Source organism: Tamandua tetradactyla, chromosome 2 (assembly GCF_023851605.1).
Source record: "Tamandua tetradactyla isolate mTamTet1 chromosome 2, mTamTet1.pri, whole genome shotgun sequence".
Taxonomy (NCBI): Eukaryota; Metazoa; Chordata; class Mammalia; order Pilosa; family Myrmecophagidae; genus Tamandua; species Tamandua tetradactyla.
Window position 1 is genome coordinate 210,205,097 of NC_135328.1, and position 24,614 is coordinate 210,229,710.

The 24,614-nt window shown below is 37.7% G+C and overlaps 2 protein-coding genes across 2 annotated transcripts in view; both read right to left on the reverse strand.

The window, feature by feature from the left end:
• On the reverse strand, positions 1-8,258 carry RSC1A1 (regulator of solute carriers 1). The gene has a single exon (XM_077151194.1). The coding sequence runs from the start codon at positions 8,256-8,258 to the stop codon at positions 6,396-6,398; it is 1,863 nt and encodes a 620-aa protein (XP_077007309.1). The 3' UTR covers positions 1-6,395.
• Positions 8,259-10,832: 2,574 nt separating this feature from the next.
• The window catches only part of DDI2 (DDI proteasomal shuttling factor 2), a 48,855-nt gene continuing 35,073 nt past the window's right edge, over positions 10,833-24,614 (reverse strand). The window contains exons 7-9 of the mRNA XM_077151196.1: positions 14,753-14,856; positions 13,187-13,376; positions 10,833-10,895 (exon numbers count right to left, since the gene is read on the reverse strand). Of these exons, the coding sequence (XP_077007311.1) occupies positions 10,879-10,895; positions 13,187-13,376; positions 14,753-14,856 (311 nt within the window). The 3' untranslated portion in view covers positions 10,833-10,878. The remainder of the gene's footprint in view (positions 10,896-13,186; positions 13,377-14,752; positions 14,857-24,614) is intronic.

Sequence of the window (24,614 nt, forward strand, 5' to 3'; positions counted from 1 at the left end):
TCTTATGATAAAAAATTTTATTGTTAAATATCAAATGTTTTACACATTGTTTTTCTTCAGAAACTTCCTATTAAAAAAGGAAAATAAAGTGTTTTGATTATTTAGGGCTGACTTGCATTTCAGTATTTGACAAAAACTCAAACCCAAATGCATCTAGTTCACTCAGGTGAAGGTAGGTCCTATGTTCAGCCTCTAAACCAATGGCACAATGCAACCAACTTTGGGATTCCTGAGTTTGGTTCCCTAAAGTTCTCAGAGTTTTCCCAACTCTCAAAACCAAAGCTTTATGGGAGTGACTGAGCTACTGGCAAGCTTAATTTGCCAATCAGTCTAGTTCTGATAAGATGCAGTAGTCTCAAAACTTGAAGAAAAGTCAGAAAATCTTGCCATATATGAGAAATTGCAAGAAAAATCAACTGTGAAATGGGTTTCTATTTGCTACAATTTGCCAAATATGGCTATAAAACTAGTAAACAAACCTCTTTTTTTTTTTGAGTGCAAAAGACATTAGCCCAACTTGCCATGAAGAGATTTTGAATAAAAATGAGCAAATCAATTTTCATTGAAGGTGCAGGTAAAAAGACAAATTCAATCAAGATGTTAAATTGCTCTGTTATCACCAGACTTGCAAAGGGATGATAAGAGAAGTACAGAATGCAAAGCAAATCATTCAGACAGAAGGATTTCAGATGGTAGGCCTCTTGGGGAAGTAAAAGAAGACTGGTCAGCATCACGTCATCTCAGACAGAAGGATCTGAAAACAAACTGATCTGATTGTCTCTGGTAAGGAATTAAAACAAATCTACCTTTCTTTGGGTCACAGATGCATTCATTCAGGGTTCTGTGTAAAACAAACTCTTGTAAACAAAGTCATTTCCCATCTGAGTTGCGTTTTTCCCGGGGAAAAAACCTCAGCATGCCCCCTCTACAAATCAGTTAATGAAAACCTTCTTAAGTACATATTTATAGTTCTGTAAAATTACTTTGATTTTGCATTCCACACTCCCCACCCCAGGTTTTTTGTAGTTCGGTTAACTGTTTTTTTTTTTTTTTTGTATAAGAAACATTCTATATTGTCCTTGAATCATTTTCTCCGAGCAGACTTCATATTGTAAGATCATGCCCCCAAATTCATCACCTATATCCTCTCGCTTTTTACAGTCCTCACAGGGTCTAGATTACCAATCACCAATATATAACTGATAAACCTTTGAGAACATTTTCAACTGTAAACCTCAGAAATCACGAGTTAACATCCAGAAATTCAAATTATATGCCTCAGGATTACGACTTGTGACACCTTAAACAATACTCCTTTGCTGGGACGCAAATTTAGCAGAGCCTTGGATCTTCTTGCAAACAATTCTGCTCACCATCCAGTTCCAGAACCATCACTGCTAGTTCTTCTGTTCTAAATTCCCGTTCCCGGTCCCGTCTTGCATGTCTTAAAACAGCACATTCTACTAAATCCCTCTGCTAAAACCTGTAAACCCAGAGCATTTGTATTTCACAGTGGTTGTCCTCAAAGGGAGTGGGGAAGAGGCCATAGCTCTCTCCACCCCTCAGTCATGGGTGGAAGGAGATCACAATGGAAGGAAACATTGGTGGGTATTTAAGATCATTTGCCACTTACTCACTTTACTCCTCCCATCCTACCGATTTGTTCCCCAGCACTATACGTTTTTCTGAATACCTGATCTCTTCAAGTATTTCTATCAACTATTAGAACACTTTTTTGTTGGTTTCTTTGATTCCATTTTGAGCCTGATTTTCCTAGTCTGCTCTGAATTTGAACCAAATCACTCTAGTATGACTATTAAAAACAAAAACATGCTTATAGGCAGAAAAAAATAGGTCTTGCCTTGAAGCTAAAATATGTTTCAAACCTTCCTAACAGACTGAAAGCTTCATGAAGACAGAATTTCAATAAAATGTTTTAGTTACCAGTGCCTGGCACTGGAGACACTCAATATATTTGATGAATGAATCAAAAGTAGTATCACTGTATTCTTGCTCAAAAACTTATATTGCATAGCTTTCAAGAGAGTACTAGTTTTCTATTGAAATATGTAAGATTTTCTTGAGCTTTTCCTTTCCCTTAACTTTCACAATACTGATAGTACAAAGAACATAAAAAAATGTCTAGAAACCATTTTTGGTATGTCTGACACAAATATCCAGATTATAAGCCTTCTATCTGGAATTTAAATGATTAGGCGCAAGATGATTTTGGAGCAACTTAACCGAGATGAACCGAGATGAGCCTTGGGACTACTCTATACACAGAATGGCCTCTATACCCAGGAGGGTAGCTTTCAATACCCTCCCCCCACCCCAATAACCCAGTTTTATCCCACCAAAATTTGATGGCGCTTCTATTTGTACAAACTAAGGCACAAAAGAAAAATCAAGTACATCAAGGTTTACTCCTAAGTCTTTTAGTTTATTCAATGAACTCCTAGTAACACTTCCTGAGGGATCACCAAGGTATAAAACTTGGGTCATGTTTTAAATTTCCAGTTACTGAAGGTCGTGCTTTTAATTTACTTTGTTGCTAAGGGGAATCGGAGTGTTTCTCTCAGAGAAAAAGCTGTTTTTGTTTTATGGAACTCCTAACATGAAGTAACATCTTCTAGGAAAGGAAACTCTTGGTAACTCTCTTTCTAGTTCAGCCAGACTACATTAAAATTCGCCAACATTCAGAGAATAAACTTGGCTTTTTGGTGAGTACTTGTGATAGAGAATGGAAGAATGCATAATCTAGCTAGCTTCTCTTATGATACACTACCAGATGATAAATCTAAAATATCTAGCAGTTCAATTTTTCTCACTTGCTCTCAATGCAGATGGCAAACAGGAAAAGGATATAAGAATTCACTACAACTCTCCTGGGCAGTTATTTGCAAGGATGTTTTTATATACATAGTGAGACAAAAACTGCCATAAGAGAAGAATAGATCTGTAGATATAAAAATCAGTCAATTTTAATCTATGTAAAATTAACTCTAGGAATCTTGTCAATCACCGTTGTGTAAGTGATATTACATATGTATATATACACACAAGCTGAAAAGTTAAAACAACTATATTTTTATGGCTTTCACTACAGAGAGAAAGCTGTGGTTAGGGAAGAACAGGCAGATTCCATTTTAATTGGTTATCATAAAATCAGGAATACAAATCTCACATCATATCCTTTCATTTCTATGTAACCCTCTTGCTAGAGAAATTCTTTAGGAAGAAACACACAGGGCTTGGTCTTCCTTTAGTTCATATGGAGACGAGGAGCTCTAAAAAGCTCTGTAGGCAGCAAGGCAGCAAAGTTTTAATATCCAACCACTATTTACCCGTTTTCCTCTGCTAAGAAACTGGTTATCTTTACATGTTAGTGGCTAAAGCCCAAACTGGGATGAGGAGACTAGTGGCTGATGTCTGATATCTGGAGGCCTAAACTGTTACAACTGGAAATAATTCTTTGCAGCTTCAATGGGCAAAATTTGCAGCCTCAGTAGCTGTCTGGTTACCATGCATATCCTGATACAAAAGAACCAACTAGAGGGAGATTGCGAAAGTTATAAGGGAAAATTCCCTCCTCTCTTTGGTGAATAAAGAGACCAACTTGGAGGTAAATTCTGACAACAGAGCTGTCTGTCCATCACTGGTTACAAAAAGGAGCTATCCAGTAAAGCTGTTCAGTAATGGGCATTGCTGAACAATATCAGTTCTGTTGGCAATTAAATGAGTTCATGATGATTTGATCTTATTCTTAGAAGTTAATCTATAATTTCTGTACTTCTAGAGTTCTTCAAGTATTAAAATTGCATAAAACTGTCAATGACGTTTCACTAGAGCCATGTTCCTTAATACCCTTTGCATTTGTTCTAGAGCTGCTGAATTTAAAAATAATACAAAATCCTAACAATGTCAACAACTTTATTTTCATATAAATGATGGACAGGAATCAAGATTTTAAAAGTCAAAAGCAATTATATGTTGGAAAAAAACGACAAAAAGGGACAAGGCTATTTGGCAAAAGGGTTAAGCGCATTCGAAGTGTTTCCAAAAAGAATACGTGTAAAACCACGGGCCTATTCACTTTTCTCCTAAAAATAAATATACATCCATAAAAAGCTATTGTCATGAAACCTTTACCAGACTGATATTTGATATTCTATATTCCAGCTGGGACTGTTTCCCAAATCTCCACACGGTTAAAATCCAGTGGCCTTGCCTCTGAGCAGTGCCCTAGAGCTTGGTCTACTCACACAGAAAACGCTGAAGAATGATCTTACAGAAGGCTTTTTTGGAGGAGTCTCTTGTCATTGTAAGTCCCCCCCACCCCCAATAGCACATCCACCACATCCCATGGCCTCAAAGATCTGTAAACTTAGAAACAATTCCCAAACCCATAAAGCAAATCTAGGGCCCACTGATTTGCTACTAGATTTTGTTTCAACCACAGCACCAACTACTTGACTTCAGTCACAGCTCTAAGAGTGAGCTGACAGAAATCCTACACGCAGTTTCCCAGTGCATCTTACATCTTTGGTGTACGGCAAGCAAAAGGGTCTACATGTGATCGTCTAACAGAATATTTCAAAGATAATCTAGCTACCCTATTATTCTGAGGCCCTCTTTAAAATGGTTAAGCTGCAACTCCTGTCAACTACTTCCTAACTTTAGAAAGGATCATGATGAATCTGTGTGAATTTCCATCTGATCACTGAAGTTTTATAACATACGTACAAACATGATAGCAAAAAAGAAAAGAGTTGGAATAGGGTAGAAATGTCTCTCAGTGCCTGCAAATTAAAATTTCAAAAATCCTGAGATATGACCTTCCATTTTGATTGTGCTCGATGACTTGAATTTTGATGGAAAAAATGAGCTTTTGAAAAGTCAGACTTCTGATAAAATCATTTAATACTAAGTTCACAAATCATCCTTTCAAAGCTTCTGTCTCAAACATGTTGCCAACTATAATCTGGAATCAGGAATTATCATTCTCAAAATTCTCTCTAATAAAACCAAGATTTCAGACACCTGTTATGTACCTAACAGAACAGTTTCTTTTCTAGGAAAGAAGCAGACTATCTAGTAGGATTATTGCACTGTGGGACTGAAAGGACAATGCCTTCCAAGGGCTATAGTCCTTATACAAAAGGCCACAATAAATACACCATATACCATACCCGACCCTCACTCTACATGGAAAGCACAAATGTAATGAATCTTGCTTAAAAAAGAAACTCCTGAGGAAAGAAAGGGATGGGAAATTCTACCAAGGCCATCTGAGTCAGAAACTCTAATTACTATTTCCGCTGCCATGAAGGAGACTCACCCAATAGAATGATCATTCCAAGCACTAAGATGAACTGGTGACAAGGTTATCACATATTTCACTCAGTTCACAGTTTAAAACTGAGTGTGAGAACTTCCTAGTAGATGAGTTTAGAAGGGAAATAAACTGATGGCAATCAACCCATTAGCTGAACTTGAAGTTCATCATTAGTTATAAAGGGTTGACGTGTGATCAATGAGATGCTTGCAAACCCAATCTCTAAATAATTCCAGTGCTTAGGCCATTAATTTTTACTCACAGTTCTTGAAATATCACCAAGATATTTATAAATGGAATTATAGTTTTCTTTAACTTGGGAAGCACCATGTTTCACTCTAATGTTAATTCTCCAACAATGTACCACCAAGTGTAATAAGATATTTGGCAATCCAAGCAGCAGCCTGTGATGCACAAAGTAGCCCAAGTTTTAAACAAACCTCCCCACTCATTCCATTAAAATGTCAAATTCTAAGCACACAAATAAAAACATACCACTCTAGGAGATATTATTCAATTATTCTTCAATTTCCTGTTATAATCAATAAGTCATAATATACAGGGCACTGCGTATATTTCCAAATACCAAATTATGTGGTCAGAAGCTTGTAACTTGACAACCGAGTCAATAAGCCTTAGATTGCCTACAGCACAACCAGACACAGTGTTAAGTTGATCTGATTTTAGCTGAACGGGTGGTGGGACTTTTTGTGGCTTCTGCTTTTCAAAGCATTCACTCTTATTCTAAAATGGTATGCTATTCACAAAACCATCAATTTTATTCCAGAATACATCATCTTAATGAGAATAAAAAGCTTTTGTATGCACATACTGCCAATACATTTTAAAAGGCCCAAATTTTAACAAATAGAATAGACAAATTCATCAGACAAGAGATCATAAATTACTTTGGCCGAAAGAAATCTTTAAAAAAAATCTGGCTCAACATTCTGCTTGCAGGTTTCTACATATATTGTATATGTGTGAGTGTGTGTGCACGTGTGTATGTCTACTTTTCTTAAGGGAATGGAGTATGGTCTAGCCCACCTTTCCATGGTTACGTAGGAACTACAATGTTCTTTGCTAACAAAACAAGAAGAGCAAGATCTGCATTTCCACCAACTCTATGCAAAGCCCCAAGAGCTTCCTGCAAAGTAAAGCCAGCACGGAGAATTCGGTCAATGTCCGCAGCAGGAAAAATTAATGGTTGTAGAATAGAGGGATTTGATGACAGATGGCTGATAGGTGGTTCAAATTCAAGAAATGACCTTGCCACTTCAGGACAGACATTTTCCCTGGTTACAGGTCTGTCTGTTATTGGATTCTGTATGCCCTGACTCAAGTCTTTAACCAATATGAAACTGGATGGCAAGGACTTAGTTTGCTCAGAAGTCTGACTGAGTGCATCTTCCTCACCTGCTGAAAGCCTGGGTGAGATTTCTGCACTTAACCTGCAATGTAGCTGACTAGACATTTTAGCTGAGGATACAGTGACAGAACTGCTCTCAGTTATTGACTCCCTAGACTTGGGGACATCTTCCTTATCAGCTGACATGCCATCACCTGTGCCCCTATAGTTAATATTTTCTGTATCTTCTATTCCAGCACCAGGTGAAGTACCTGTTAATTTTTCTGTTTTCACTGATACATGTACAGCTTGATGAAGAGAGACTTGTGGACCCTGTTCATTCTGGGTAGTTATAAGATGCTCGGTTTGGATCCATCTTTCAGAAAGGTCCTTAACAACCGGTTGGCCCTCAGCTACTGTTTCTGATTGACACAGAACTTCTTCAGATATATTTTCTGAACCTGGTTTATTACTAACGACCAAAAGTTCATGAAGTTCCTTCAAGGCTGCTGTTATAGATGAACAAGATTCCTCTGCTGACTCCACAGAGGGCTGACAACTGCCACAGAGACTTAAAGAGGGGGAGCAATTGCCATATTTTTTATTTGTTCCAGACATTTCAATATTACTTTCTGGGAGCTGTAAGTCCTGAGTGGAAACGGAATTACTTAAACTTTCAGATGAAGGGTCACATTTCGAGGCTTCTATTTCCATCAAGGGATTATCTAAGGTGAGTTCAGCTGCACCAATGTTAACCTTGGCATTCTGACTACCTACTGAATTAAGCCCAGCATCTAGGGATTGTTCAACAACATCTACTTCCATAAATGTTTCTGAATTTGAGCAGCCAAAGCATCCTGAAGGTAGATTATTTTTCTCTATACCTGCAAGGTCCACATTCTGCCGTAGCCTGTCTCCTTTCATCTCAGCTTCTAAATCAACATTTTTCTGTTGGTTCTGTTGACTTTCTCCAAGAAGTTCAAGGTCTCCTATGTTACAAAGGTGTTCTCGGTCACATGGAGCATTCAGTTGTGCAACATCACGCTGTTCATTCCCTGGTTCATTGTGCTGTTGAAGGCCATTAACTTGACTCTGATTCTGATACTCTGAATGCTGACCATTTTCACCTGGAAACATCTGTGACCCATGTATCGTAGTAGTTGTGATGGATAAACTAGCTTCCCATCTTGTGTAGAGATGAAATTTGGGGTCCTGGGTGCTTTTTTCAGCAGGAAATTTCTTTAGATTATCTGAAACAACTGCTTCTTTTGATGAATTCTGCAAAGGCATAGCTGGACTCTGGTGTGCTAGAACATTGTCTGCTGAAGAAGCACTATCAGAAAGATCCTGTAGAGGAAGAAGTTCTCTCTTTTTAGAGGTTATCTGGAATTCAGCTGAAGCCTTCAAAGCCTTGACAGCTTTAGGTTCAATGCTACCTGGGTCACTGGGCTTGATCGGGCAGACTGAAGCAGAGACAGAGCGAGCAAGACTCGTAGGATTACCAGTCTCAGGACTTTGTCCTGAGGGATGGACCGGATGGTTACATCCATCTGAAGTTGGTAATGATGACATTCCCAGTGAGGTAGTTTCTTTACCGCTTTTCTCTATATGGAACAAAGGGGAAAAGAAAAGAATTAATTAGCATGTAACAAAGACCACTAAATTAGCAGAGGACTCAAATCTAAACAGAATAGAATAAAATCAGGTCCTTAAAGTTCAGGCGTGTCTTATACTCGTAGACATGATAAAAAAAAATACATGAACCATTCTCAATGTAGTAGACCATTCAACATCACAACACTGGAATAACAGGTAGGCATATTCTTAACAAAACGCTGGATATTTTAATTAAAAATGATTGTTCAAATTCAATAGTAAATAGGCATCCACGTATTGGCTGGCTTAGTGCTCAGGACTGAAAGATATTTATGTGTCTTTATTCACAGTGGGCTCAGAACTCTGTCTCTCCAAGTGTGTTCTCTCTCACTTGCTCTAAAATCACCTGAGGTGCCTGTTAAACACTCAGACTCTGGAGCCCCATCCTTGGGAATAAACCATTTAATCTGCATTTTCAACAAATTCCTCAAGTGATTCTTAAGCACATTATAAATCCTAAGAATCTCTGCACTAGAAAAATTCTCATGCCAATATGCACTTTTCATGTTTCAAATGTGAAAAAATAAGGTTATAAATGAGAAGTCTAAAATCAGGTATATCTGGACAGAAGAGGAATTATAAAGAGAATAAGGATGCAATGTTCAGGGACCTCTATAAGACAGACATGCAAACATTCTATTTATTTTATTTCAAACCAGGCTTCTCCCAAATCATGATAAAATTGCATGTGACTTAGAGAACAAAAGTAAGCTAAAGATCAAATAGATTAAATCTCAATCATTACCCTACCAAGTAATATAACTTTAAAAGGACTATCAGTTACTTTATCACATTAAGGCAGTACACTAAGAAAGAACATTTAAGGACATTAAGTACAAGGGAAGGTGGGGCAGAGGAGACAGTTCATCATAGGTTTTCAACAGGCAATGACTATTTTGATTCATTATAACTTTCTGACCTCTACTCACACAATATGGTAGGTTTAAATACTAGCTCAGTGTAAACATCATATGATGCCATTAAACATCAGTTACATCTTCCCATTTTTCCATTACTCCAGTTAAAAGTTGTCCTCTATGCAGTTATAAAATATTCAATTAAAAGTCAAAAGGCTGGGAGCAAAAATGACTTCCCAATAGACTATTAGGGCACAGACAACTCAAATGCTTTGTGCTGAATGTTAGCATCCAACATGGATTTAAGTAGTTATGAAGCAATGCGGTTATGATTCAAAAGGCTCTAAATCATTCTAACCAAACGCTAGTTAACAGGAGGAGAAGATAAAACATGTTAGAAAGTTACTGACTTCTTATGAAATAATCTTACCTTACTTTTAGTTTAGGGATCAATAAGAAAACAGCATTTATCTTAGTTTAAACCATAGCCATTAGAGTCTAGACATAGTTACGAGTTTTATTTATCAATCCCTAAAGCTGACTTCCAAAGAGGTTCAATTTTGAGCTAATGCTAACAACAACAAAAAATGCATTAAAGTGAAATAGCCACATTAGCAACACAGCAGGGTCTGCTAATGGTTTCTGGCACTCATACATCAGTTTTAAGCAACCAGGTGAGGTCAAGGCGAACATGGCCTCAGTGGATTTTGTACTCATTATGAAAGTAGCAAAAGTCCTCCTGTAGCTGAGATGGTCAGTTTCACTGGCCTAAGTCTTAAATGTAGGGACGACTGGGTCAGTACTACAGGATAACAGAAGAGGATGAGTATGATGGATATTAAAAATAATTAAACTATGCCTGCTTTTAACCCAGCCTTAAAACGAAAAAAAAAAAAAAAAAAATTAAATGCTATGTATCTAATTACAACCAGCCTGCATAACCCTATAAATTCCTAGGTGGGTAGTTTCAAAGACCACCTTTCCTCTTCTTAATATATCAGTTAATATACTCAGGCTGATGCTGACCATATTTATACCACAGGGAAACAGAAGCAAAGTGCCTCCTGTGGAAAGTCTGTTGAGCCAGGGAGAGAGAGAGGGAAATGCAAAGTCCCAGTTCTTGTTGTTGGGATAAAACATAAAGTCCACTTATGCTGTTGACTCTGTGACCATGGACAAGTCACATGGCCTAAATGTCCTCCTAGTCTTTCAAAAATAATGAAAATTTCTGCTCCTAAGCAACACCAGGTAGTTGTGGGCAGTAATGTGAAAAAACAACTTCAGAGGAAAGGGACTTAGGACATCCAAACAAAGCAGCACAGTTATCTCCAACAACAAATGCCAAGGTATCAATATTCTTAATATGATATTCACAATGGTCAGATGTGGTAGGGATAATGGGCATTTTTTTCCTTAGAATGATCTAATAATTGATAACATTTTAAAAAGGAAATTATACTTACATATGTATGTATGCCAACATACAAATATATATACAGGCTAGTTGTAACCAGATTAAACAAGGTGAAATGGTAAGTGACCAAAGCTAAGTGCCCAAACTGCTGCATGTATAGAGACTTTCCGACCACAGATGATGACTAGATGGAAGGCTTAACGCGGTGTCTATAAATACCTGGTCTGGGGCCCACTCCAGCTGCAGCACACACACACTACATGCATCATGGCTTCTGACGCTCTGTTTGAATTAGGAAACAGACAAGCAAACTTGGGTTAACAATGCAAACCACACAGCATGCAGGGTTATAATCTCCATTCCTTTGCCATCTTTAAAATCAGCAACTGATAGAATCGAAGTTGAGGAATGTTTCTGTAGTTTGGACATCAAAAGTCTGTCAGTTGCTTCAATTCTCATACATAAAGCAATGCATCAACTTCAACAGATTTCAATAATCTTGGAAAGAAATTTTACACACCTACACACAGACAATTCATGGGCAAACATATAAGACAGGTGAAAAAAGGGCCTCCATAGACCTATTAGACAGAATTATGTGATATGAAAATCTTATGGAATAAAGTGAGTGAATACATGTAGTTGTGTTTCCAAATTTCTTTCTCAGTTTAGATTTATTTTTAAAAGAAAACAAATCAAACCTATCAAATTCTATCCTGGCTTATCTTCTTTATCTTTTAATCAGTTTTTAGAAAACATTTTGGATACAGCTCCTATTCTGAATTATTTTTCAATTGATAGAAAATATGAAGACACTTTGGTGTAAAGTATTCATCAAAGAAACAGCTTTCAGGAAAACTTTCACCTACTAGGTCCAGAGTGTTTATTTTGATGATACTCGGAAATCGATATTCCCAACAAACAGGATATGACATTGTAGAATTATTTCAGTAGTTATATATTTCAAAAATTAACATAAGCCATACATAACAGTAACAAAAGGTCACATGGGTAAAACGCCATTTTTTAAAAATTCTTTACACATCTTTGGTTCTAATTTAATCACCTAAACTTTTTCATCAAAAGGAGGTAATTACCTAAAGAAGGTAAACGTTAGAAAATATTACTGTATCAGCTAGTATTTCTCAAATAAAAGCATGGAGACTATGAGGGGAAAACCAGAAATTTCCCCAAATAGGAATATACTAACAGAAACATTAGAATTAAGATGACAAATTACCCGGAAAAAAAAAAACCCTTGTAAATAGCTATGTCAAATGTACTCAAATTTACCTTACAGGGAAGATTAGAACTATCAAGTTAGTTTCCCCCTCTCTGGTTGTTCAGGATTCTCCTCTTCCTACCAAATACTTAAGTTACAACCAAAACTGTACTGCCCATATAAAACTAAGCCATGGGCGGGCCACGGTGGCTCAGCAGGCAAGAATGCTTGCCTGCCATGCCAGAGGACCTGGGTTCGATTCCCGGTGACTGCCCATGTTAAAAAACAAAACAAAACAAAAACTAAGCCAAAAAGTGGTGGAGTAGATTCAGAACAAGGCCAGCTTAGAAAATGCCAAAGCCATCCATGCCCATTCCAAAGAGCCTCAAGAATGTAAGTTTTCTAGTAACAAACACAAGTTAACAGATAACCTGGCTGCTTATTTTTAAAGACCACATCCTCTTTCATCTTTAGGAGAGAGATATTCCCTGAACCTGTAACTCTCATACATTTTATTCTACCAGAAAAAGCAATGTGTGATATTAGTCATAGTGATGATGTAATTCCAGCTCAAGACTTTAAAATAACCCAAACATAAAAGTTAATTATTTTCAGCTTCTAGAAAATGCATCCCAGAGTCGCTTTTCTGTAACAGATGGGGGGAAAGTTATCCATGGAAGTGGGATTTCTGCAAAACTCTGTTGCTCCATTTTATCCAGAAAACTTGGCTTAGTCTTCCAATTTAAATAGGCCATACAATCAAGACTTAGAAAAAAAGTATAAGTGGCTTGATTTTAACAGTTATAATGTTCTAAAATGGTTCAATGACACACTGCTATGATCTTAATAGCAAAAACACGGCATTTTGATTAATGTTCAATTATGCTTCCTTATTATTGTTGGTTCTTCTGTCTTTGGTGAAGCATTTTCAGTAAATATCAAAAAGGTCAAGGCTGCTATCCTTCAAAATAAATGGACCTAAGAAAAGGAAATAAATTTTCAAGGAAATATTGCTGAACTCAAAAGGAAGTGCATACTTGCTATTATAACTTCCTTTAGAAAAAGAAATGATTTTAGGAAGCCTACAAAAATGTGCCTAAGCAAATAACTCCCAGTCTATTTTGCCCAGAACAACGGATTGATGTTTCTTGATCTGTTGAAACAGCTTTTTTGTTTGTTTTTAATTGAAATAAGAATGGGTGAAGGTAAGAGGACAAACAATGAACATATCTACTACTGGACAAGACTGATTACTAACTGGAAAGGTTCCTACCCCTCTTCTGAAGTCGCATTCCCTGGTTCACCCACCAATAACACAGGTTTTACACAAGAGCTCGGCCATTCCAAATACCTGCATCCTCTACAGATTTTTGAAGGGCTTCTGCTAATTCCTGGTCTGCAATATCCTCTGGTCGCATCTCTTCTCGTCCAGCCCCATATGCCAACCTGGCACACTCTGGCAGCTCTCCCTCAGGAAGGAAGGTGGTCTGTGAGCCCGTAGTGCCGATCACGAGTACATTTTTTTTGAGGTCAATGGAACACTTAGATGGAAGAAACCAAAGAATGATGATAGAAAATAAAAGGCAATGCAAAATATCTTGATTCTGAATTTTGTTACACCATTCACATAGAGCAACAATGACAGGAAAAAGATAGGGGGAAAAAACTATTATATATAAAAGTATTAAGACATTAACCTAGGTGATATTGTCTGTTAATTTCATTTTTTTTAAATATTCAAATTTATAGAAGGCTAAGCTTCATAGGACACAGTTTATATTTATTTGTCTTTAACACATATGTTCATTTCTGATCATAAATGTATTACATGCTCACTGTACAAAATTTGGAAAAATGCCAAACATGATCAATCAGTAGTCTCACCTATTAGAAACACGATTTTTTTCTTATAAAATTGAGCCCATACTATTTACACAATTTTTCATCTTGCTTCTTCCACTTATCATGTAAAGTATAGCTTAATATTTAAACTCTAAACTAGGGGTCTCAAAAGTGCAATGCAAGCTCTAAAGAAGTTGTATTTCATATTTAGGCTATCCTTTCTTTTTAATATAGGACAGTTGCAGACAAAAATGACTATGTCTATAATGTTGGAGACTGCTGGTCTATACATGACCAAAAAAGGATGCAATACGGAAAGGTAGCAACAAGTTAATAAATTAGGTTTTATATATATACACACACATACACATGCACTCATTCCTTCTATTTAGAATGCTGTATCTTGATTAAAATATTAATATAACCCATGTTATTTTACAGGAATTTAACATATAAGAATTTTTTAAAAGTATCAGTGACATAAAAATATTGTCAAGATATGAAACTGTACTATGAAAAATTTTATTGCCCAGTGGCTGCTAATTGCTTCTTCAATGAGGCGGGGTATACCTTAAAATAAATTATTAGCCTTCAGAGTAGAAAAATATATATCACCATAAATTAATGTATTTATGAATTATTCTCTCACTATTGGACATTTTCACTCCCAAAATCATATGTACAGATTCCTTCACTTTGAAGATCTTCCTACCAAGTAGTGTTTGACAGTATCTAAGGTTACTAATGATTTACTAAACTTAACACTTGCAGTGAAATCATCATTCTGTATTATCTAAAGCTCTTTAAAAATCTATCACAAAACTAGCTGAGATCGAATAAGAATCTAAAATTATACAAGGGAACAAAATTGTCCATTAGAATTTTGAAACAGATAGCAAGATTTAACATATTCACAAAAATAGATTCTACTAATATATATACTTTCAACCACTGTATGACATCATAATAATTAATAAGGACCCTTCCAGGTTTGAAAAGTCGGAAACGATGCAAAAAACCATGTAACTTACCAAAAAAAAAAAAAAAGCAAACAGAAAGCAAAGCTGTTAATTACCTGATGCCGTTTAAGCATGTCCAGTCCCAGAAGCATGTCCATGGGCTGTTCCTCAAGTATAGAAAAGGAACATGCCAGGAAATCTCCTTCAATTTGAACCTGAGCTAAAGCATATGAAAAAGAACAAAGGTTATTGATTTTTGCTTCAGGAGCCCCCACATGAGCTTTGGAAGTATATCTATCATTCTCTGTCTTCCTTCCTGCAATCAGTGGAAATGCAAAGCATGCAAGAAGATTAACTATGAAAATCCAGTAAGACCAATGAATACCCAATGAAGGTGCCACATCATCATATAAAGTGCATCCGGCTGAACCATACTACCCGAATGACTAGCTTGACACATGCTCAGCTGGTGAAGAATGCAAGCATTAAAGGATTAAAAAGAATTCCAATATTAACTACTACTTCCTATATATTCACAAAAGGGCTTCTAAAAGATACGTAAAATCTGTAATCTTTGAACCTTTTTTATTAACTCCAAAAGAAAAACCATTGTTGCCTGTCATAATCAAGTTTCTATTTGCTAAATCAGAGACAATTCAGTGTTAACCTGAAACCTCCTGTCTTGCTTATTTTATCAAATATTCTTCTTAATCTATATCAAAATTTTAAAAATTACTTTATCTTATTACTAAATGTATCTTACCAAGAGAAGATGCATATAACATATGGTTAGTTTAAAGTATAATAAACCAACACCCATGCATCCACTCTTCAGGTTAAGAAACAGAAGTCCCCTGTATGCCCTCTTCATTACAACTTATTCTTTGCTGCTTTTCTTCCCAGCTCGTTTGTATTATCATTCCCAGCTTTCCTTTAAAATTTTTACCAGTTTTGTACGTATTTTTCTAATATATTGTTTGGTTGTGTTTTGGAACTATAACTTGCTTCTTTCACTCAAAAAAAAAATCTGATATACCCCTCTAGATGCATCTGACTAAATTTTTTTTACCTTATAGCACTCTTAGGTATTACAAGGTCTAATACACCACATTTATCCATTCTACTACTACTGCACTTTTGAGTTGCTTCCAGTTTTTGCTGTCACACACCAGACGATCATGAACATTCTTGTACATGTTTCTCAGTGTGTCACGCAAGTATCTCTAAGGTATATTCTAGGAAGCAGAATCACAGAGTGATGAGAGTATGCTCAACTTCACTGGGTGGTGCTGATTCATTTTCCAAGATTACCAGCAGTATATGAGTTCTCGCTGCTTCACAATCTCACCAACACTCAATACTATCATATTTAACAATCTTTTGCTAATCTGATTATCTAATTTTTAATTCCCTAATTAACAAAGAGGTTAAACAATGTTTCATACATTTACTAACCACTTAGTTTCCTCTTTTTTTTTTTCTTTTCTTTTTTTGCATGGGTAGACACCAGGAATCAAACCTGGGTCTCAGGCATGGCAGGCGAGAACTCTGCCTGCTGAGCCATCATGGCCCGCCTACTTAGTTTCCTCTTGAAGCATCTGTTCAAATGTTTCTATAAATTTCTACATTTTCTTTCTTACTTTCTTACTGAGTTGAAGGACAAAACACATTCTGAAAATGAATCCTTTATCAGTTACATGTATTAATATCCTTCCCCAGTTAGTTTTTGTTCACTTTCTTTATGATCTCTTTTGATGAAAAGTTTCTCATTTTTTTATAGTTGGATTTACAATCATTTTCCTTATATCTATTTTAAAAACCCCTTCCCTACCCAAGACTTAGTCTCCTATGTTTTCTTTTAAAAGCTCTGACTTTGCCTTTCAAGTGAAGGTCTTTAATCTGCCCTGTACTGACTTCTACATGTGTTGTGGAGCAGGGTCCGATTTCAAAGTTGTTTAAATACATGGATATCCAGTTTTCCCAGCACCATCTCCTGAAATATTCCCCACTGTTCTGTAAGAACTTCACTCTCATTTATTAGGGCCATGTTAAGTATGGGTGTTTCAGTTTTAGACCTTTGGTCCTGATATCTGGAAAGATATGTTTTTCAAGACTGTCTTGCCTACTATTACAATAAAGAGCCTATATAAAGTTTAAAATTACCATATCAAGTCCCACCAGAGAAAATTTGTTGGAAATTTGATGGTGTTACATTGCTTCTGTAGGTCAATGTGAAAGAGCTACTACTATCTTCAACATTCTAACCCACGATACAGCTCTCCTTTCATTTAAGTTTCTTTTATTGTTATAGGATTTTCTTCATGTCTATCATAGCCTTTACACTAAAATTAAGTTGCAAGACAGTACCATTTGTCCACACAAGGAAGGATATAAGGGACAGGTGCATCTGTCTGTGCCTATTCTCTTCTTCCTTAACATCAAGAAAAATCTGAGAACTCAGCCTGTGAAGCAACAAGATCATGGTATTCCTGCCAAAGTCTCAGTTCTAATGTTTGTAGGAAAGTATATGAGTAAAGTACTATTTAATCTTTCTTAACACTACACAAATCAATAAAGAAAAAAAGTAATTAACAAATACAGATATTACAAAAAAGAGAAAATGCAAATGGATAAAAAAATTATTTGCTGTTGAAAGAAAAGTAACAAAATAAGAAAACACTTTTTACTTGCAAATTAAAGAAGAAAAACTTAAAAAAAAATAATAGTATAAGGACATTAAAATCATATTCATTTAGTGCTAAAGAAACCAGATTGGTTATTATATAGCAAAATATATTAAGAGCCTTAAAGTATTCATAATCCTCGATTTAGCAATTTCACTTACAGGAATCTCAATTAAAGAACTAGGTCAAAATGTATACAAAATTACAAAAAAATTTACTGTCATGTTATAATGACAAAATATTAGGGGAAAAAAAATCCCAAAAGTTGTTTTTTAACCCCATACTAACTGAATGCTATGCATCTATTTACATCATGCTTATGAAATTTACAGTGACCTGGAGGAAATGCTATGAATGTCACCTGAGTGTAAAAGCAGGTAAGGTTCTACACATCACATGACTACTTTTTTTTTGTATGCTATATGATGGGGTCACAGTTCATTCTTTTACCATGTGAGTATCCCTTATTGTAGCACCATCTGTTGAATTTTTGTTTGCTTTTTTTTGGAAGTGCATGTGCTGGGAATTGAAGCTGGGTCTCCTGCATGGCAGGTGAGAATTCTACCAACGAACTACCACTGGACGCTCCACATGACTACATTTTGTACAGAAAAAAAGTCCAGAAGGAGACATGTTCAAATGCCCATGACAGGTGATTCTCACTGAATGGATCTGAGGTGTTTTACTTCTCACATTTCTATACTTTGAAATTCCCTACAATGAGTATCTATAAATGGATAATGAAGAAAACAAAAAGAAAAAAAAATTGATTGGAGATGAAGGATTGAATACAGTACTAATATTTATTTATTACCAGTAAGTTACAATAAAGGCTTTTTTGTTGTTGTTTTTTTGGTAAGGTCCCAAATCCATAAGGACAAAAACAATGGAAGATCCTCAAAGGGGACTTACTTTTTGGAAGAGGCAAGGAGGGAAAGAGATGCATGAACAACTGTAATGCAGTGTTTTATAATAGACATGATTTGGAATTTCAGTGGGGGCTCAGAAAAGGGGCTGATTAGTTCCACCTTGTGACAGAGGGAGGTTTTTAAAAGGAGAACATTTAGCAAGGATTTTAAGAATGAGATCTTTGCCCCATCTCCAGGCATAGGGAAAAGAATGAGAAAATACTGATATGCCTCGTGCTCCTTCATCAAGACTTCCATTACTTGTCATTTCTAGAAATGTGAGTCTTATTACAACAAATGCTAAGGTTTTAGAATTTCCTGCTTTGATTCTCTAAATGACCATGAAGAAACTTAAATTCTCAAAAGTAAAGTGCCTGAAATTTCCAGAGAAGATGGTGGCTTAGTAAGACGCGCGGGTCTTAGTTCCTCCTCCAGAACAGCTACTAAAGAAACAGAAACGGTACAAAACAGCTCCCGGAGCCACGACAGAGACCAAAAAGACAGTGTACCCCATTCTGGAACAGCTGAACTGGCTGGGAGAATCCGCTGCGGTGAGATCCTCGAGGGGCGTGTGCTTCCCCGGGCCGTGGCGGCTGGTGGCCGGAGCCCCTCCCTCCCTCCTTCCCGGGACGGCTGGGAGATTTGGACAGGCGGTCCCCTCAAGCCATGGCGGCCGGCGCCCCCCCCCCCCACGCGCAGGTTCCCGGGCCGGCTGGGTGATTTGGACAGGCGGTCCCCTCAAGCCGCGGCGGCCGGCACCCCCCGCCACGCGAGGATCCCGGGCCAGCTGGGAAATCTGGATTGGCACTCCCCCAAGCCGTGGCGGCCGGCGCCCCCCCCCGCCACGCGCGGATCCTGGGCCGGCTGGGAGATCCGGATCAGCACTCTCCCAAGCCGCTTCGGCTGGCGACCCTCCCCCACAGCGAGAGTCTTCCAATGTTAAAGGAGCCACAGCATCTTTTATCGGTGGGACGCGCAGACAGATGAACGCCACCTACTGGGCAGGATAAGAAAAACAGAGCCCAGAGATTTCACAGGAAAATCTTTCAACCTGCTGGGTCGCACACCCAGGGAAATCTGATTAAATGCCCAGACACCAGCAAAAAATAACGGATCACGCCAGGAAAATTGAAGATATGGCTTAGTCAAAGGAACAAACCAATAGTTCAAATGAGATACAGGAGCTGAGACAACTAATTCTGAATATACGAACAGAAATGGAAAACCTCTTCAAAAACCAAATCAATAAATTGAGGGAGGACATGAAGAAGACATGGGCTGAACAAAAGGAAGAAATAGAAAGTCTGAAAAAACAAATCACAGAACTTATGGGATTAAAGGACAAAGTAGAAAAGATGGAAAAAACAATGGATACCTACAATGGTGAATTTAAAGAGGCAGAGGCTAGAATTAGTGAACTGGAGGATGGAACATCTGAATTCCAAAAAGAAACAGAAACTATAGGGAAAAGAATGGAAAAATTTGAGCAGGGGATGAGGGAACTGAATGATAATATGAAGCACACAAATATACATGTTGTGGGTGTCCCAGAAGGAGAAGAGAAGGGAAAAGGAGGAGAAAAACTAACAGAAGAAATTGTCACTGAAAATTTCCCAAATCTTATGAAAGACCTAAAATGACAGATCCAAGAAGTGCAGCTGAGAATAGACCCAAATAGGCGTTCTCCAAGACACTTACTAGTTAGAATGTCAGAGGTCAAAGAGAAAGAGAGGATCTTGAAAGCAGCAAGAGAAAAACAATCCTTCACATACAAGGGAAACCCAATAAGACTATGTGTAGATTTCTCAGCAGGAACCATGGAAGCTAGAAGACAGTGGGATGATATATTTAAATTACTAAAAGAGAAAAACGGCCAACCAAGACTTCTATATCCAGCAAAATTGTCCTTCAAAAATGAGGGAGAAATTAAACCATTTTCAGACAAAAAGTCACTAAGAGAATTTGTGACCAAGAGGCCAGCTCTGCAAGAAATACTAAAGGGAGCACTAGAGTCAGATACGAAAAGACAGAAGAGAGAGGTATGGAGAAGAGTGTAGAAAGAAGGAAAATCAGATATGATATATATAATACAAAAGGCAAAATGGTAGAGGAAAATATTATCCAAACAGTAATAACACTAAATGTCAATGGACTGAATTCCGCAATCAAAAGACAAAGACTGGCAGAATGGATTAAAAAACAGGATCCTTCTATATGCTGTCTACAGGAAATACATCTAAGACCCAAAGATAAACATAGGTTGAAAGTGAAAGGTTGGGAAAAGATATTTCACGCAAATAACAACCAGAAAAGAGCAGGAGTAGCTATACTAATATTCAACATTTTAGACTTCAAATGTAAAACAGTTAAAAGAGACAAAGAAGGACACTATATACTAATAAAAGGAACAATTAAACAGGAAGACATAACAATCATAAATATTTATGAACCGAACAGGAATGCCCCTAAATACGTGAGGAAAACACTGCAAACACTGAAAAGGGAAATTGACACATATACCACAACAGTTGGAGACTTCAATTCACCACTCTCATCAATGGACAGAACATCTAGACAGAGGATCAATAAAGAAATAGAGAATTTGAATATTACAATAAATGAGCTAGATTTAACAGACATTTATAGGACATTATATCCCACAACAGCAGGATACACCTTTTTCTCAAGTGCTCATGGATCATTCTCAAAGACAGACCATATGCTGGGTCACAAAGCAAGTCTTAATAAATTCAAAAAGATTGAAATCATACACAACACTTTCTCAGATCATAAAGGAATGAAGTTGGAAATCAATAATAGGTGGAGTGCCAGAAAATTCACAAATACGTGGAGGCTCAACAACATACTCTTAAACAACCAGTGGGTCAAGGAAGAAATTGCAAGAGAAATTAGTAAATATCTCAAGGCGAATGAAAACGAAAACACAACATATCAAAACCTATGGGACGGAGAGGGGCCAAGATGGCGGCTTAGTAAGGTACGTGCGTCTTAGTTCCTCCTCCTCCAAAGCAACTACTAGGTGAACTGAAACAGTGCAGAACAGCTCCCGGGGCTACGGCAGGGAATGGACACACAGCGTACCCCAGTCTGAATGGCTAGTCTGGCTGCGAGACTCGGCTGCGGTGAGATCCCCGAGCGGTGCGTGATTTCCCGAGCAGCGGCAGCTGCAGCGGCCGGAGCTACTCCCTCCCTCCTTCCCGGGCCGGCTGAGAGTCTCGGAGAGGCAAGTTTCCCAAGTCGAGGCGGCCGGCGCCCCTCTTTTGCGGGTGGCTTCGAGTCTCGGCTTCGAGTCCGCAGCTACGAGTCTCGGATCAGAGGGCTATCCAAGCCGCGGTGGCCCCCCCGCGGGCAGCTTCCTGGTCCGGTGGGGAATTTCCCAGGCCGCGGCGGCCGGTGACCGATGCCCCTCCCCCGCGGGCAACTTCCTGGTCCGGTGGCGAATTCCCCGGGCCCGCTGCGGCCGGCAACCAGCCACAGGGTCCCCTCAAGCCGCGGTGGCTGACGCCCCCACCACGCGCGGCCCCTGAACCAACGGAGAGAATTGGATCGGAAATCCCCAGGCCGCGGAGATTGGTGACCGGGGGGATCCATTCCAAACACGTGAGACAAACGTGTGCCACGAGCGCCACCTACTGGGCAGGATAAGAAAAACAGAACCCAGAGATTTCACAGAAAAATCTTTCAACCTGTGGGGTCCAACACCCAGGGAAATCTGACTAAATGCCCAGACTCCAGCAGCAGAAGATAACGGTCCACGCTCAGAAGATTGAGAATATGGCCCAAAGGAACAAACCAATAGTTCAAATGAGATACAAGACCTGAGACAACTAATGCTGAATATACGAACAGAAATGGAAAACCTCTTCAAAAATGAAATTGATAAATTGAGGGAGGACATGAAGAAGACATGGGCTGAACATAAAGAAGAAATAGAAAAACTGAAAAAACAAATCACAGAACTTATGGAAGTGAAGGATAAAGTAGAAAAGATGGAAAAAACAAAGGATACCTACAATGATAGATTTAAAGAGACAGAAGATAGAATTAGTGATTTGGAGGATGGAACATCTGAATTCCAAAAAGAAACAGAAACTATCGGGAAAAGAATGGAAAAATTTGAACAGGATATCAGGGAACTCAAGGACAATATGAACCGCACAAATATACGTGTTGTGGGTGTCCCAGAAGGAGAAGAGAAGGGAAAAGGAGGAGAAAAACTAATGGAAGAAATTATCACTGAAAATTTCCCAACTCTTATGAAAGACCTAAAATGACAGATCCAAGAAGTGCAGCTGAGAATAGACCCAAATAGGCGTTCTCCAAGACACTTACTAGTTAGAATGTCAGAGGTCAAAGAGAAAGAGAGGATCTTGAAAGCAGCAAGAGAAAAACAATCCTTCACATACAAGGGAAACCCAATAAGACTATGTGTAGATTTCTCAGCAGGAACCATGGAAGCTAGAAGACAGTGGGATGATATATTTAAATTACTAAAAGAGAAAAACTGCCAACCAAGACTCCTATATCCAGCAAAATTGTCCTTCAAAAATGAGGGAGAAATTAAAACATTCTCAGACAAAAAGTCACTGAGAGAATTTGTGACCAAGAGGCCAGCTCTGCAATAAATACTAAAGGGAGTACTAGAGTCAGATACGAAAAGACAGAAGAGAGAGATATGGAAAAGAGTGTAGAAAGAAGGAAAATCAGATATGATATATATAATACAAAAGGCAAAAGTTAGAGGAAAATATTATCCAAACAGTAATAACTCTAAATGTCAATGGACTGAATTCCCCAATCAAAAGACATAGATTGGCAGAATGGATTAAAAAACAGGATCCTTCTATATGCTGTCTACAGGAAACACATCTTAGACCCAAAGATAAACATAGGTTGAAAGTGAAAGGTTGGGAAAAGATATTTCATGCAAATAACAACCAGACAAGAGCAGGAGTGGCTATACTAATATCCAACAAATTAGACTTCAAATGTAAAACAGTTAAAAGAGACAAAGAAGGACACTATATACTAATAAAAGGAACAATTAAACAAGAAGACATAACAATCATAAATATTTACGCACCGAACCAGAATGCCCCAAAATACGTGAGGAATACACTGCAAACACTGAAAAGGGAAATAGACTCATATACTATAGTAGTTGGAGACTTCAATTCACCACTCTCATCAATGGACAGAACATCTAGACAGAGGATCAATAAAGAAATAGAGAATCTGAATATTACTATAAATGAGCTAGACTTAACAAACATTTATAGGACATTACATCCCACAACAGCAGGATACACCTTTTTCTCAAGTGCTCATGGATCATTCTCAAAGATAGACCATATGCTGGGTCACAAAGCAAGTCTTAATAAATTTAAAAAGATTGAAATCATACACAACACTTTCTCGGATCATAAAGGAATGAAGTTGGAAATCAATAATAGGTGGAGTACCAGAAAATTCACAAATACGTGGAGGCTCAACAACACACTCCTAAACAACGAGTGGGTCAAAGAAGAAATTGCTAGAGAAATAAGCAAATACCTCGAGGCGAATGAAAATGAAAACACAACATATCAAAACTTATGGGACGCAGCAAAGGCAGTGCTAAGAGGGAAATTTATTGCCCTAAATGCCTATATCAGAAAAGAAGAAAAGGCAAAAATGCAGGAATTAACTGTCCACTTGGAAGAACTGGAGAAAGAACAGCAAACTAACCCCAAAGCAAGCAAAAGGAAAGAAATAACAAAGATTAGAGCAGAAATAAATGAAATTGAAAACAATAGAGAAAATCAATAAGGCCTGAAGTTGGTTCTATGAGAAAATCAATAAGATTGATGGGCCTTTAGCAAGATTGACAGAAAGAAGAAGAGAGAGGATGCAAATAAATAAGATCAGAAATGGAAGAGGAGACATAACTACTGACCTCACAGAAATAAAGGAGGTAATAACAGGATACTATGAACAGCTTTACGCTAATAAATACAACAATTTAGAGGAAATGGACGGGTTCCTGGAAAGACATGAACAACCAACTTTGACTCAAGAAGAGATAGATGACCTCAACAAACCAATCACAAGTAAAGAAATTGAAGCAGTCATTCAAAAGCTTCCTAAAAAGAAAAGTCCAGGACCAGACGGCTTCACATGTGAATTCTATCAAACATTCCAGAAAGAATTAGTACCAACTCTCCTCAAACTCTTCAAAAAAATCGAAGTGGAGGGAAAACTACCTAATTCATTCTATGAAGCCAACATTACCCTCATACCAAAACCAGGCAAAGATATTACAAGAAAAGAAAACTACAGGCCGATCTCTCTAATGAATATAGATGCAAAAATCCTCAATAAAATTC

Coding starts and splice junctions, on each gene's coding strand:
- RSC1A1 (XM_077151194.1), bottom strand. CDS start 8,258: ATGTCATCATTACCAACTTCAGATGGATGTAACCATCCGGTCCATCCC.